Source organism: Thalia democratica, chromosome 4, assembly GCF_965202585.1.
Source record: "Thalia democratica chromosome 4, ktThaDemo2.hap1.1, whole genome shotgun sequence".
Taxonomy (NCBI): Eukaryota; Metazoa; Chordata; class Thaliacea; order Salpida; family Salpidae; genus Thalia; species Thalia democratica.
This window is the reverse complement of record NC_139168.1, coordinates 62,338,508-62,355,878: the sequence shown is the minus strand read 5'-3', so window position 1 is coordinate 62,355,878 and position 17,371 is coordinate 62,338,508. Positions and strand designations below refer to the sequence as shown.

Sequence of the window (17,371 nt, the reverse complement as noted above, 5' to 3'; positions counted from 1 at the left end):
AACAACGTATCGCACGAAATTTAGTAGCAACATGAACTATTCGAATAAATGCAGCTTAGTGTAATTGAAGATAAGTTTAATTAGATTATTTAAAAGTTCAGTTAGAAAATTTACTTTTGAACTTAAACATGACAAATCTATTTAACTAAAATGTACTTTTTTATTAACCTAGTTTTTTAGTTAAAAAATGATTAAATGTATGAAAGAGCATTTTTCGTTTATACTCTATGCGTTCGCATGCATATCTTCATCTTATGCAAACAGTAAGTTTGAATTGTTAGAAATTTTTAGATGTAATATTTTTCTATTTGTAGACTTTATCAAAAACTTAAACTCAATTTTTAACTTTAGCTCTGTAGTTAAAAACTAAAGATGTTTAGACAAAATAAAACTTTGTTTGTTTTAGTTTTAAAATACTAAAAAAATAGTTTATTTAATATTGAAACAAAGTTGTTAAATGTTTAATACTTGATTTATCACTATTACGTCTAACCAGTGTTTATCTAAAACGTTTAGCTTATTAATTTGCACACAGCTCTTAGAACATCAGAAGTTAGTATATTGAACAACTCAGAAAACTTGTGCAACTCATACGGTCAGAAAGTAGAAGCTATTAAAAACAAGGCAGTTACAATAAAGAAAAAGTTTACTTTAGGCTCATCTAACCATGATATCAACTGGTTCAGAGAGGTAGGCTTTAACTTTTGTTTTAACTTTATAAACAAAGCTTAAAGAGTAATTTTGTTAGGATTAATAATATACTTGAATATTTTAAAATCAATACTTTTATACACTTATTTTGAACTAAGTATTTAAGTAGTAAATGTACATAGTTCTTTATTGTAGTTTATTTTCCTCAAAGAGTAGAGATCTTTGTATATTGTTTTCAATAAATCAAAACATTAAATAAGTGTCAGTTCTATGCTAAATAATTTCTTTTGTAATATTTTGTTATCACGTTTTGTATAAAATACTGTTATAACAAGTTGTATATCTTAAATATATCTTCTTACGTAAACTTCACAAGTAAAATAGGATAAACTATTTCACATTTTTAGAATAAATTAGTTGCAAAGCTATATTTATCTTTTTGTAATTAATGCTGAATATGATAATAACTCTGTTTTTTCTTTTAATTTACGACTTTGTTTGTTGAAACGTTGTTTACATAATTAGTTTTAGTTCATCTTGTTTTTTTTTACGTGTCTGATAAAACATGTTAATCCTCTTTTAGGTATACAAAGTTATAATAGAATGTTTAGTATAATGTTAATTTCTAAAAGTTTAAAATTTTAATGGATAAGTTTTGTTTTTTAATTGTCAATAGATTTTTTTTTATAAGTTTTTTTTTTAATTACTTTTTTAATGAATAAATTGTCTAACAAAATCAGTTATCTTTAGAATCATATCAATCGTTTAACTTTATGTACTTATTATTTTAACAAGTCATTTAAACTTATACAAAATAACAACTTTTTTGAAAATGTAATATCTACACTACACTTTAATAGACAGATAATTACGTCAATGAAATTTGTTTTTACTCTGAAGAAGAAAAATGGTTGCACTATTTGGATAAATCTGAACATTTATTTGTGTGCAATTTGTTAGTTTGATATGCATTAGAAGCTTATTTAAGTAAACTTTTTAAAAAAGTTAGTTGGTATTAATTTTTTAAACTTCATTTTTTCACAGCGAAAGAGTGATTGATGAAAAAACCAAGAGCGAAGAGCTAATAGCAACTCTCCAAATAAAGTTTGAATTTTTTTATTATGGTTTTGGCTGTATACTTTTTTTTTTCGAGCAAATTAACATTAATTAAAAATTAAATGAATCTGTGTAGCGTGAAAAATTTATTAGATAATTTTATTACTATGTACAATAAAGTTTTTATTTTAAAAGGTAATGCTCTGTTTCGTAGTTTATTACGTTTATTATTTTTAATTTTAACTAGTTTTCACAGACTAATAACTCATAAATACACTATACTTAAATATTAATTTTAGTACTGAGGTTTATCTTTTTAAAAAATATACTATATTTTAAATGGTCAAGATTTTATTTTATTTAAGGATATTTTTAAAGTATATTTAAAACTAGTATAGTTACTTACAGTTATTAATAATCTAAAGAAATGTAAGTGAAGAACTTTATGGAAACTATTCAGTTCAAGTCTCACTAATAGACGATGATAATGTAGGGCGAGTTAGTTGTTACGTCACAGTTGTACCAAAAATACCGTTTAAAACCTCAATTTCAGCATTTTGGGGTCTTCTTGCACTTCCAGTACTTATACTTATTTATTGTGTTATCTTTTTTTATTTGGAAAATCAAAGTAAATAATTATAAAACTATTTTTGACTTGTTAATAAAGTTATTTACTAGTTAACTTTAGAATATATGAAAATTATAACAAGGTTTTTTTTTTCAAAACAAACTTTTTTTAGATTGATTGTTTATATGGGTGAAATGCTTTTGTTAATTAATAAGATGAAAAGTTCAAATATGACTATAGTTCAAATTAATTAAAAGAAAGTTGGTTTAGTATTATTTAAGTTTGTTAGTATTCTTAAAATTTCTCGTATCTTTTTTGTAATGAAGTATGTAAAACTAAGTTTTAAAAGACCAACTGATGTATATCTAAACCAATTTTGTTTAACTATATTTAGCCATATACAATTTTTTTTTCAATTAAAATTTGAACTAATTAACATTCCAACTGTATTGTTTTTAGAAATTTTGTAAAATTAAAGAAGCTTCTTGTACGACTTACATTTTTTGTTAAAATTTATTAAATAAACGTAATGATTTCAATTTCCTTCATTTATAACAGTTATTACTTTGTTTTAATAAAGTTAGTTATAAAAAACTTAATTAAATTATATAGTTTAAACTATTTAGCAATCTTTAACGTATAAGTTTTATTGCTTACACCTAAATAGTTTTAGTAAATTTGCCATTTGTAAATTAAATGAAAGTTTTTTCATTGTTAGTGTGTTTTCAATGCAATTAAGGTTCAAAAGCATTTATTATGTTACCGATTAGTTTTGTACAAATTTGTTACATTTTATTGAATAAACAAGAAAAATTTCACAGTAAATTTCTGTCTTAATTTAAATATAAATCCAGTACTTAAATTACATAAGAGAACTTAAACAAACTATGCTAAGTAAGTGTTTTAGGTTTTTGGTAATATAAAACTTATATAAACAAACTTGTGGAGCGAATAGAATATTAAAAGATTAGACGCAAATTTATTACAAATTATCAATGTTAATATCTATTTTATTATTATTTCGAGCTTTTTTCGGTGTTATCTTTTATTTATAGTTTGAACTCTAGATTTCGTTGACTAATTAAATAAAATTAGAGTAAAAAACAATTAAAAGCGAAAATAATTTTGCATTAACTATTGACTTTTATATTCAAAAGTAAAAAAAAAAAGACTTTTTTTGTAATAAATTAGACATTAGATAACTAGTTTTTTTAGCCAAACATAACAAAAAGTGAACACTTAGTTTTTGTTTTAGTTCTATACTTTTAGAATCTTTGTTTTGTAAACAGTATGTATACGTTTTAATTGTAAATATATACACATATATAAGTTTTGTATAATACATGGTTAAAAACTTTGTAGACAAAATTTAATAAGCTTTGATAATAGTTTTATAAGTACTTAAACGAACCTCACCAATAAGTTTTAAAATAAACAACTCTCTTAACTATAATAAATAACAAATTAAAAAAAAAAATATTTATCTAAGGTTGCAAGATTCAAATTATTACATTAGTTGGCTTCATTTTTCTCCTGAGGTTTCTACCTTCAAATTAGTTTTTAATTTACTTTTCAGAGAAAATAAGAGTTTTTGAAACTGGTGATTATAAGTTTAAAGAGATTATATATTTTAAAATTGTATTTAAATTTTAAGAGTCGATATTATTTTCAAGTTTTTCAAAAAAATATATGATAGATATTAATTTAAAAACCGAAGCAAATTAACTTCTAAATAAAACAGTCTTTTAAAATGTTAATTAATAGCTGTTTTCTTCTTTTTAAAACTTAAATTTTTGTATAACAACATGGTTTTAGTTTTATGATAATAAAAGGTCGATAGACTTTATTTATTTTTTGTTTATAAAGTTTAAGTTATTAAAACGTAAAAATATTTTAACTATAACATATGATATAGCTGAAAAACAAAAAGGTATAAGTTGCATACATTCTTACTTATAATATCTTAAAAAGTTTAAATTGTAAAAAAAAACAAAAAAAAAAACTAAATTATATTTCTGGTGGAATTTGTAAACATGTCAAATATATTTTAATCAGTATTCCTAGATAAACACAAAAAACACATACATTAATATTAGTTGCTTTACAATGTTACAACTATTTTGTAGCAATTTTCTTCTGATTTCTTACTCAGCAAATATTAGGGGATACACTTTAACGTTCAATCAGGCCCGTTTAACTTGCTTGTAAACTGTTTTCAAATATATTGTCTTAAAAAAAAAACTTAAAGAAAGTTCAACGAGGTAAAATTTAAGTTACAAAAAAGTTTAAATACTTAAAACTTAAAATATTTTTAAAACTATAGCTATTTACTAATCTTAGACACATAGTTTTATTTTTAAGAGTTCTAAATGTTTTAGAAGCTGTATAATACGAACTTTCATGTCAAGGCAAAATTACGTTAAACTTGTATCAAAACAATTAAATAATCTTTCAGAAATTAATTTTAAAATACAGGCCTGATCATAGCACAGTAATTAGACTTTACTGCAAAATTAAAAAAACAGCCTCTTTAAAATAAGTAAAATAGTTTATTTAATAAAATTAAAGGTAAAGTTTCAGTTTAAGTAACTTAATTTTGATTACTCTAGGTAATAATGTTCAATTAATCTATTTTGTATTATTTTGTCATTATAATTTTATCTATATTTGTTTATTTAAACATCAATTTTGTTTTTTAAATTTTCATTCTCAGCTCTTTATATCATAAAGTGGCTAGCACTAGACGCTAGAAATTAAATCGTTACTAGATTAGAGAAGCAAAATTGAATTATGCTGAACAAAATAAAATTATAAACTAAAAAAAATTTAGTTTGTTTTTTAACAGTACTTCTTTCGTCATTATATAAAAATTATAAGTATTGATTAGTAACATTTTAGTATATTTTCATACAATTACTAAGATAAGACGTAAGAATCAAAAAATTATCACCTCATACGAAACATTTTGTCAAAATAAAATACTCATAGTATAATTGAACTTATGATAAATTTGATCATTAGAAAAGAAAAAAACAGTTGTTTGTAAACTACTTTTACGTCAATAGAAGTTCTTAACATGCTACGTAAAATTTTAGTTAATCGAATTTTGAATACACCTGAAGATTGTTTTTATAGTTTTTCTGGGACTGACCCTAAGCTAAAACATACGCCTGTTAAAAACAAATAGTTGAAATATATCACAGATAAGTTTATATGCCTTATTTAAAAAATGATAAGATTATTTATTGTATTATTCTTTGCCTTGAAAGTTTGTGTTTCTCAGAAGTACAATGCTATTAGTCCCTTAACATGTTCAAATCCTACTACTATAATTAAAAGAAATTTTAATCTACATAACTCTAAAATTTTATTTCAAAACAGTACAGTCAGTATTCTCTTTGATGAAATTCACAGTTTATCTAGTTTGAATAGTTCAATATGTGCTGAAAAAATAATAAGTTTTGTGGAAAATATTAAAAAACTATCTGAACATGATTTACAAGGTTGGTTTTGTTTTATTTTATTTTTACTAAAAGTTTGTAACATGTTTTATCATTTTGATCTAAACAGTTTAATCCAAAAAATTAAACAAAAAGTTTTAGTTAAAATAAAGATAGTATGTTTTTTTTTGAATAGTTTTTATTATTATAAATTTTATCATATAATAGGCTAAAAGTTTATTAAGGGCATAGGGGTAAAAATACTTAGTTTTTACAAAACTTAGCATTAGACCTTATATAAAAGCCATAATTATATACTATAAAATACTTGTCACAGAATAAAAACATGTTTACTAAGTTTTGAGATATCCTCAGTTTTGTAATAATATTTCTAATACATATCTAAGGAAAAACATTTTTATATTGCTGATATTCTTGGAATTTTGAAAAATTCACTTTTAAAGATATGTTCCTTGCATTAACAGAAAAAGTTATATTGTTAGAATTATATTAAAAAAAAGTTTAATAATTTTATGACTAAACAAAATGAACAATTTTTTTAGTAAAATATATGATTTTACTTAAAATAAAAGCAGTTCCTACAATAGAAATGTTTTTTTTAATTAAAGTTAAACTAAGAAAGTTTCAGAAAGATTACTTAAAAACTGTAGGAGTAGATATGTACTAATAAAATAGTCTTTTTACTTTGGTCCTTACATAAGGAACATATTGAGCTTTTAGACTTTGTACCCTCATATCTCAAAAACTTATTTTAATTATACAAAATGGTAAAAAAGCAACTTCTAGCTGAGTTAAAGATCTTTAAAGTTAGATCAACATGTAAAAAAGTGTTTACCCCTCATGCCCTTAATTTTAGTCATTCACATAATTTATCTTTACTTCCTAAAGGATTGTTGATTTACACTAACAAATTTAAAATATGATACTGGTTTCAAAAAGTTTTAATTCTATAACTTTAGTTATAAGTTAATTAGTGAACAGCTAAATTCATCAGAGTACGAAAAAATATAACAGGCTTTGGTAGTTGTGATAACTTTTATCCTTGGAGCTTCTGCTTAATTATTTATGAATATAAACAAAATTTATAAATAATTATAATTGTAACACATTAAACAGTATTTTTTCTTTATTACTTTAACACACAGAAACAAATTATAGTAGCTTTACAGTTTCTTATCAATGTTGTTATACTGGGAACGGGACAAAATTGCATAAAAAAAAAATTGCACAAAGATACTTTTGCATGAAGACAAATTTACACAAGGGGACAAAATTGCACAAGTTACAATTTTGCACAAGAGTAAAAAAAATAAAAAGATAAATGTATATATAAAAAAAAACAGGAAAAAAACTAAAAGATAATATTTAAAAAAAGTTACTGACCAAAGGAAAGGGTTAGGGGTAACAGTGATATTAAAAAAAACTAAATTAAATTTAAACTATTAAATAAACATTAAAAAAAAATCAACCTAAGCTAAAATGTCTCAATGCAAATTGTCTGCTTGTACAAAAGTTTCTTTGTGCAATTTTGTGCTCTTGTGTAATTTTGTCCCCTTGTGCAATTTTGTACGCTTGTGCAAATTTGACAGCTACCCTGTTATACTATTTAAACAGTTTTATACGTTAAACTTAATTTTATACCAAAAACAGACCCAAAAGTTTGTACTTTTAAAACCTGGAAGAATCTTCTCAAAATCCTTTGGCAACCGTGTTTGTATAGTGATAAGTATATATGTAATAAAATGGGGATCTATTTAAAAAAAATATGTTTACTGGTAAAGGAAGGGGCTTTACAACTAAGTACATTACTTTAAAATAATTTTTCAAACTAACCATGTTTAATATTTGCACTTTTTTGGAAAAATTAAAGAACAATTGATAATGTATTTATAGTTAATGTATACTGTTTTTTATGTAGTTATTTAATCAAAAGTTTGTAAAATTAAGACATTTGGTTATACAAAATACTTAGTTTAAATACAGTTACATTTCAAATATTAAAAAAATAGTAATGAACAGTAATTTGTTTTGACCAAAAAAATGTTAAAAATACTTGCCACCAAAATAAGTCTGAATTCTTATGAAAGAAATTAATCAAAAATCTTAATTCCCAATGTAAATCAAAAAATTTTGATAATAATTTTTTCTTAAAACTTATTAAAATTTGAACAGTTCTTGATTCTTGGGCAAAGTTAGAAAGTGGAGTGTATCAGGGCAACCTGAAGTTTTTGGGAAGATACAAAGAATGCTTAGCAACAGAAAATCAGTATTGCCTGTCTTACATTGGATCACTAAAGGTCTGTTGTTTAAAATTTTTACTTAATAATGTACTGTACAGTGCATCTTGTTGCCCTAAAAAATTAAAGGTTTTCAGTGGATAGGAGTAAAAAAATTTCAGCGTGGCAAATTATATATAAAACAACCCCAAAAAATTGGCTTCCTAGCTGTTACTAAGTTTGAGCTAATGGCAATTGAAAAGTTTTTAACAATATTTTTAAAAGGTAGATGGGGGGAGGACAACATCTTATTTTTTAGTTTTTTCGCTTTGTTTTCAAGTTAACACAATCTAAAATTTATTCATGTTAAATACTTATGCATTAAAACACAAATCAGTTTTGTTTTTACAATAAATTTTAGAACTTGTTCGTACTTTTCTACAAAAATGTTTTACATCTTTAAATAAAAATGAATTTACCACAAGTATTAGTTGGTATTTAGTTTAAAAAAAAATTAAAACAAGTTAGTTAAATCTTTATCACACTAATTTGCTTCTAAAATTTTGCTTTGACAAAGTTTAGTACTCTCTCCTATCTTTCATGATAATTTGTAGATTTTCTTAAAACACATCTTTATTTTTTGAAGAAGTTAAAAAATTGCTTCACAGTTTAATATACTTTTTTTTCTAGCTTTACATCCTTTATTGAGTATTATATGTTTCTGCTTTATAGACTGTAACAATAAATACTGGTTAAACATTTTTCAAATTGAAGGACACTCAGCACCCTTTTCTTCAAATTGGTACTTGTGTGCCCCAAGAATGCTCTGCTGATGACATGAACTCATTGTTTGACAAGTTTTTGTTTCCACGCGGGTTGTTTGCTTGGTTTCAATGCAATATAATATATTTTGAAGAATGGAACTCATTGTACACACTTTCCCTGTGAGTTTTTGCTTTAATTTTTTTTTATTAATATACAACTACTCATATTTTATTGATATTGTGCTGACTTAAAGTTTTATTAATATGTTTTTTAACAAATCATATAAATTTCTAAGAAATAAAGAAGTCTTGAACTTCAATATAGTATATACTCACCAGTTCAGTTATCAAATATTCACAATAAAAGCAACTACAAGTAAATTATATTAATTAAACATTTTCAGATGTCTAATATTACTCATAAGCATGGTTATAATAGTCTCAACTACATTTGACTTCGTTATTAAAAATAAAACAAGTGTTGCTTATGTAAATTTAAATGAAAGTACGAACGAAGCGTTTATGGAGAATCCTAATTTGAGTATGTATTTTTTTTGTATTATGTTTTATAAGTATGTACTTTTAATAAATTTGGTGTTGTGTTAATTTTAGAATACCTCATTAAAACACTTTTTATTTCTAAAACTTTTTAATTACTCTTTAAAAAACATAACTTTTTTAACTTTATATCTATACAGTATATTTTAATTACAAAGGTTTTATATCCAATAAATAAAAACAAAGCAAAAAATTTTTAAGCAAATTGCACCTTATAATACAAATAAAACCTTAAAACTTTAACGAAGTTTAAAATTGTAAAAAGAACCTAGAGTTTGTAATTATTTCTAGATAGTTTGTAGTTTGTAGTTTTTTCTTAGATATAATGGGTATATTTAGGACAAAAACTTTTATTTTCAAAAACAGTCCTAGTCAATTTCACAAAGTTAGAATGTTTTATTATAAAAATATCATATTCTAAAACAAAGTTGAATTTTTTTATAGAAAGAACAAAGATTCTAACATCTTTTTCACTGATTAAAAATAGTAAAAAGTTGTTTATGATTGATAATAAATCAGAACAACTCCATTGCCTGCATGGTATGAGGTTCTTAAGTATGTGTTGGGTTATGATAGGTCACGTTGTTCTGTTCCTCATTGGTTATATTGGTTAGTTTCGTTTGTAGTTGCTTTCAATTGATTGTTATTTAGTTTGTTAAATTTATTTTTTAATGTTAGTTGTATTAGTGAGTTGTCTGTAGCATATTTTCAGGAAAAAATTTTTTAACATTGAATTTAACATATATTATTCATCTTTCAGTATGTATAAAAATATATAAGTAAAGCTTAAAAATTTCTGTAAACTATTGAAATATTGTTGTTTATATTCTAAGTTAATGATTTTCTATCTTTAGTTTAAACAAGCCATAAATTGTATACACAATATAAGTTCACCGTGTATAATAAAAAAACACACACTTTTTTTACCAGTATTTTTTTTTTAATTTTTAATTAAGATTACTTATTCAAATATAAGTTTATGAATTTATCAAAATAGATAATCCATTATTCATACGCGATTTCTCGATCGACCATGTCTTAGTACAACTTCTTGTGAATGCAACATTTTCTGTCGACACATTTTTTTTCATGTCCGGTCTTCTTGTGGCTTATATACTCCTCAATAGAACTCAACGTAGTGGTGGGAAAATAAATCCATTTAAGATTATCATCCTCCGTTATTTAAGGTTATTCAAATATAATGTATTTGAAATTTAGTATTTTTAAAGATCTACCTCTAGATACAATTTGAGAAAAATTTTTAGGTTGTTATTCATATAATTTTTTACTGTCTAATTTAAATAACAAATTTTATTTTTAATTTTTCTAATTTATTTAATTTTCCAGACTAACTCCGTTGTATGGATTTTGTTTACTCATGAGCAACACCTTATGGACGAAACTAGGAGAAGGACCAATGTTCTACCAAACGTTTGATTATTTTAAAAAGTCTTGTAGCAAGTACTGGTGGACAAACTTGCTATACATCAACAACCTTTATCCTAGCATACTAGCTGAAGAGGTTTGATTTTAAATGTGTTTTAACTTTAATACTCAGGGTTTTTTATATTTTACTACAAACTTTGCGAAAGTTTGATGATATTATTGTAATTTTCTTAAAATTTTAACATATTTATAGACAACAGTAATTATAAGTTTAAACAATTTTACACTTTGTAAGTTGTTTAAAACTTAAGAAGTATATTTTACTAAATATATTTTTTACTAAGCATAGCTTTTTTTTGTTACATTAAGATAATTTGAAAAACTAGTAACAAAGATGTGTAATTAATATTTCAAGTTTAAAGCTTTAAATTTATTCTAGTTTTTTGATTTGTTTTTTAATATCATCTTATTTTAACACTTTTTTTGTTACTACTTTGTGTATGAACTATTTTAATAAACAAACGTTTTTATATAGTGTTTGATTTTAGATTTTTAGTTTAAGCTATATAAAAGTTAACTTAAATACCACCTTTTCAATTAATATTTTTTATACTAGTTGTATTTTTACCGAATAATAATTATAAGTTTTATAGGATTCTTCTTCCTGTGTGTTAACCATTAAATGTCTTAATTTTTTTTTACATTAATTATGCTTTGGGTTGTAGACTCCGTGAAACTCTTTATATTTTATGGGCAGCAAAACTATTAGTCGAATAAAGTCTGCAATACTTATTTCAATTTCAACCTTTTTGTATTTAATAAATAGTTGTGTTATGAATTGATTTAGGTACTACGTTTTACAGCACCTTTATTTCCGGTAATTTAAAATACAATATATGTTATGTATTAACTTTTTATACAAGCAATTACAAACAGTGTTTTGCATGGTCATGGTATCTAGCGAATGATATGCAGTTCTTTATATTGACACCGCTGCTTGTCTATATCTTACATAAGTTTGTTTTTATTTAGTTTTTTTTTTTTCTGTTTATAAGTTTTAATTTTTTATAAATTTGATTATTTGATATTAGAAATACTCAATTAAATTTTTGATCTGTTTAACATTAACAACAATTAGTTTAAAAAATTTTTTTTATAGTTACAGTGAGTTTTACAAAACGTTAAACTTATTCTTTTTTTTTCAGAAACAAGAAAGCAGGATTGTGCGTAATATTTGCAATAATATGTTCAAGTGTCATATTAACTGGTGTCATGTCAACTATAACGCAACAGCAACCTCAAGTAATACAAATTGATACGTAAGTTAGAAATATTTTTAACGTTTATATTAATTGAATTTTTTTTTTAATTTATTTATTTGAGTTATGATATTTTCTTAGTTTGGATTAGCAAATTTGAAAGACTTTTTGCTTTGTATTTATTAACTTTTTTGTTTAAATTGATGTAAACTGCATAACACGTTTGTCTTAAAATTATGTTTTTTTATTAAAAAACTTTTGAATATTCTTTATTTATATTTTGTTGTAGTCAAATTATACTGCAGGTTTAGTTTTTACATAAGTTGTTTTATTTTGAGTACATTGTAAAAATCTTATTACTGGTTGAAAACTTGCTTCTTCACAGAATTAAAAAAAAATAGAGCTTTTAATTATAACAAACGATTTTCTTATATATTTTTTGAACTAAACCACTAATTAAAATAAAATTGCTACTAACAAACAAGTAAAATTTGTTTTTTTTAGACAAATAAACCCAAATGTAAGCAAAGCACAGAACACACAATACAGTCCTTATATGTACGATTTGTACAGTAAGCCGTACTATCGAATTAGTGTTTATTTAATTGGATTTCTGACTGGTTATTTCTTGAATGAAACTCGAAAAAGTAAAGTTGAAATCAGCAAGGTTTTTCATTTTGTTATTTCTAAATGAATAACTAGTTTTAGATTTTGAATCAACTATTAAAACAAAAAAATATAAATAACACATAGCTTTAATGTGCAAGGATTAATAAATAAATGCAAAATAAATATAAAAAAAAAGTTTTTGAAATTAAATATTAAGTTTAGTATGATTGTTGCTTAGTTTTTGTATATGCGAATTTAAATATTTTAAATTCAATAAAATTTAGTACAGTTTATAATGATAAGGTTTTAAGTTCTGTTTATAGTATTTTAAAGTTAGACTATTCTTACTTTTAACTAATGTAAAATCCAAAGGTTCGATTAGAGTTGTTAAATTAATAACAAAAGCATAAGTTAAACCGTAGTAATAATAATAGACCACATATAACAACGCTTCTTACAATTACATAAAATATGTTTAAAAAAAAAAAGCTAAGTATACTTACTGTTGATTCCAAGATACTTAGTTCGTAACTTTTAACAAGTTAAAAAAAAAATAAAGCACATTAATACGATAACAATACAAAATTAAACAGATCACAAAGATAGTATGCTGGTCATGTAGCACAACAGTGAGTTTGCTGGTTATATTCGGATTGTACGGTTACTACAAAACCGGTGAACTACTCGATAATAATTTGTCTGCGTTGTACAGTTGCACTTCGAGGAGCTTGTTTGCTCTTTCTTTATCCTGGATCACCATTGCTTGTGTTAATGGACACGCAGGTAAATATCAAAACACTCACGGGGTTGCCAAAAAACCTGGAATCCTGGAAAAACTTGGAATTTGACAGTTTAGGCAAAAAAAACTAAAAAAACTTGAAGTTTAAGAAATTTTGTAAAACCTGTAATTTCGAACAAAAATCACTAAAATCATTTTAAAAAAACTTGATTTTTAAACTATTTTTAGATGTTAAGTAACCAAATTTCGTTTAGATACGAACCATTTATCAAGAAGAAATTTATGTATCATTAAAAAAAGATATTAAAAAACACAGTAAAAATACTTTTACAGTATCTTTCGTTGTTATTATAATATTTAAGACATTTTTTTTTTACTCAGTTTGATTTTATACTATAAATGGAATTAAAAAATTCTTTTTATAAAAAGCTGGAAGAAATTCAGAAAATCTAAATCGATTTAAAAAAAACCCACGGAAACCCTGTATAAGTAGAAGATACAAAGTGGTTGCATACTAAAAAGTATTACATTTGAATCCATATTATGTAATATTTTAAAACTTCTAAAGCTTTTTTTTCTAAATTTTAATTAAAAATCGTAGTAAACTAGGCTATAACTTTATTTTATTGATAAACGTTAATATTACTAAAATATGGGCTATGCTGTATCATAAGTTAACTATCTTTTTGTTTTATTAAACGTATAGGGTACATTTCAAACTTTCTTTAGGATAAAGGTTTAGAGGTTTTTTTCTATAAAAAGGATCAGATGTTTAAGTTTTTGTTTATTAGTGATATAACCTAAGCTGTTTTTTTTTTTAATTTAATGTAAGTAGATTTATAAAGTTTTAATAATTATAAATTTTATATTAATTTTTTAGTAACTATTATTTTATTTAATCTACGCGTCAGGTTAAAACAGTTTTTTTTAAAGAAATATTGGAAAATGTCAGTTTTTGTCTGTTACTTTTTTTTCACATATTTTGGGTTTAAAAATTTTTGATATAAGTTTTATATTTTAAGTGGGTTATCTAATTGTGAATCTCTTTCTAAATAAACATTTGTTTTTGTAGCCTTAATTTTACAGTAATTGTCAGAATTTATAAGTACAAAATCTATTAGTTAGTTTAGTTTTAAGACTAGTTTAAGAATTGTAATTTTTAAGTAGGTTATTTAATTTTAAACTTATGTTTAAATACTAGTGTCGTGTGTTAGTGTTGCTAGTTTAACTTAGCCATAGTTACTTAAAATAATTGTTGTTAATTCGCATTTTTCTTTTTAGAAGGACTCTTTTTTTATTCCTGTTTTTTTTTAATTAAAATGATCATCTATAATTCGATATCTTTAGGTCGTTTTATTCTCGCTAAAATTTTTAGTTGTTTAATGATTTTTAGATCTTTTTTCATATAATTAATACAGTAGTCTGTCACTTAAAGTAAGTTTGCCAATGATTTTTAAAGCCTTATTTTGGTGCACATTGATATTTACAACCATAGTTTCTAAAACCTTAATACAATATATCTTGAACACTCAAGTCTAGTTAAAATATTTTCAATTCTGTAACAGAACCCATCAACAAAATACTGAGCGCAGGTGTGTTTCAAGTGCTGAGCAGACTGACGTACGCTGCATACTTGATACACCCGCTCGTGTATTACCTCGTTATCACCTCCAACGAAACCACCATGCACATTACAATACTGCTGAAAGTTGTCCTGTATCTCGGTATGGTCGTTGAAGCTGTATACTTTTTGATTGTTTTACTAATGTCTATGTATTAGTAAAATTTCTTACATTGTTAATTTTTTAGACTATATGGTTTCTATTGTTAGCTGAAAAATAGTTTTACCAGTTTTGAAACTAAGACAATTTAAATTGATATTACATGTTTTGATTTATCGAAAACAAATTAAAAGATCTCAACTTCTAGAGGAGAAATAATATATTAATTTCATATTTTTAAGACTTTTTAATGCAAACTCAGTTTCGGTCAAAGACCTCGTCAGTGCTTTTATAAAAATTCTTATTCAAATAGAATATACATTGTTCTATTTGAAAAAAATGTTTTATATAAGCACTGACAAAGTCTTTGACCGAAACTGAGTTTAAATTAATGAGTCTTGAAAAAATTAAATAAATATTCAAATTAAATTAAAGTAAACAATATATAACTTGTTGAAAATTTAGTTTTTAAATAGTAAATATATTTAGTATTATGAAAAATACTTAAAAATACAAAATCAAAAATCTTTAAATATAATTCTATTGTTTATAAAAAAACTATATGATTAGAAAATTATTAGCAAATCAATTTAGTTACAATTTATTGCATATACAATGAAAAAACCATAAAATTTTGAAAATTAAATCAAGCTTTAATAGAAATAGTGAAATATATTTACTTACAAAATCTACTGCAAAATTAAAACAACATTTCATAAGCACAACTTTCAGGACTGACTACTTTGACCTACTTCATCGCGTTGTTGCTGCACCTCTTCATTGAACTTCCAGTTTCGAATCTCATCAAGCTGATGACAAGTAACACTACGGCTATGACGTCACAAAGAAGTGATGACGAGTCTGAAGCATTCAAAGAGGAAAACCAATCGGATGATCCTTGAACTGCCCGAAGTTTTCTGTAAATTTTATTATTTTTATTCAAACGCCTTAGTTACTTTATGTTAAATTAAAATTAAAATTAAAGTAATCAAGTATAACTGATATATTTTTGCACCGTTTTCTGTTCTAAAAGTCTGTTTCAGTGCCTGAAAATATTTGTTATGCAGTTTATTTGCACTGTTTATTTCTTTTCTTTTGCTCGCCAAAGCAGTAGTTTGAAATTTTATCATACGTTAAGTAGAACTGTGGATAACTATTATATATAGTTGTGTAGTAGTTTTCTATGCTTTCATTAAAAATCAAGTGTGTTTGTTGTTTTAGTTGTATAAAGTGAGTGTACTGAAGTTACTATATTAAGAACTTGTCTTGTTTACATCAAGTTACTTAATTCTTGCATTTTAGATGTTGTAAACCATGTTGTTTTTAATAATATTTTAGAACGTTATAGAATATTTTTACAAATATATTTATTAATTAGATAATCATTAAACATATACTTTTTTCTCAAACATAAATACAACAATAAGTGTTTTTTTAATATTTTTATTTTTTTGGTTAGTAAAGGATAACTATGTTCTAGTCACATGTATTTATTTTTACCGCCAAATTTATTTTTATCTAAAATGCCTCAAAGTAAAACACATTCCTGTTTAACTTTGTTTTGTTGCGTAAAAGTTCTGTTTAACTTTACTTGTGTTTAATAGTAAAACTGATTTAAACATGCATAAAAAAAGTTAACTAGTTTATATAATTTAACTATCTTAGAATTAGTTCTTGAAGGATTTTCAGATTTATCATAAATATTTACTTGATGAATACATTTTTTATGATTCTATTCCACTAAATTAACTAATTTTTGCACTATTTTTTAAGCCAAGATAGTTTGAGTTTTAGTTTGGAAACGTTAATTCTAAAAATAAAGATTAATTTTAAAAAACAGTTAAAACAATAACTAAAGTATTAATATTGTTTAATAAAGCTGATTAAGCTGTAATTAATTTTATTTTTGAACAGATACAAAATATTCTTAATAAACTGTAAAATTTGAATAAATTAGAAAGGTTAAAAACAGAAAAATTGTCATTTAATATTTTCTGTGATAATAAATAAAAAAAGAACATCAGAAAGATACTAAATTCTAAACCTTTAATTTAGTTTGTATCAAAGAAAACAAACTTTTTAAGATTATACTACTAAGTAAGTAAGTAGTCTAAAAAATTTATTTAGTTTGTATTTTTAAATATTTAGAACTATACTTTAAATAAAACTACTGAAGATTTTTGAACAGTTCATTAAGTTTAAAATAGATTATTAGGTTTTATTTTTTGTCTTGCTTATAAAACAGCTTGAGTAATCACACGCATAAGTAGAGTTAAAATAACAATTAAGTTTATTGATTAAATTAAAGCAAGTTATTTGAGATCCTTAAATTCTATTTATTCATACTCAACTACGTAGCTGTTGTATTTTTAATGTATGTAAA

The 17,371-nt window shown here is 23.7% G+C and overlaps 1 protein-coding gene across 1 annotated transcript; it reads left to right on the top strand.

Annotated features, from left to right (window-relative positions):
• Positions 1-5,488: 5,488 nt before the first annotated feature.
• On the top strand, positions 5,489-16,367 carry LOC145834527 (nose resistant to fluoxetine protein 6-like). Its single transcript, XM_082941973.1, has 13 exons — positions 5,489-5,778; positions 7,909-8,033; positions 8,727-8,896; positions 9,121-9,257; positions 9,719-9,883; positions 10,272-10,461; positions 10,622-10,796; positions 11,597-11,676; positions 11,866-11,979; positions 12,424-12,586; positions 13,122-13,311; positions 14,833-14,991; positions 15,721-16,367. The coding sequence occupies exons 1-13, from the start codon at positions 5,505-5,507 to the stop codon at positions 15,888-15,890; spliced, it is 2,112 nt and encodes a 703-aa protein (XP_082798099.1). The 5' UTR covers positions 5,489-5,504; the 3' UTR covers positions 15,891-16,367.
• Positions 16,368-17,371: the final 1,004 nt, after the last annotated feature.

Bases quoted from the DNA above. Each gene is read 5' to 3' on its own strand.
- LOC145834527 (XM_082941973.1), top strand. From the start codon at position 5,505: ATGATAAGATTATTTATTGTATTATTCTTTGCCTTGAAAGTTTGTGTT. The intron at 10,462-10,621 runs GTTATTCAAATA...TTAATTTTCCAG, and splicing joins ATCATCCTCCGTTATTTAAG to ACTAACTCCGTTGTATGGAT. The intron at 13,312-14,832 runs GTAAATATCAAA...ATTCTGTAACAG, and splicing joins TTGTGTTAATGGACACGCAG to AACCCATCAACAAAATACTG.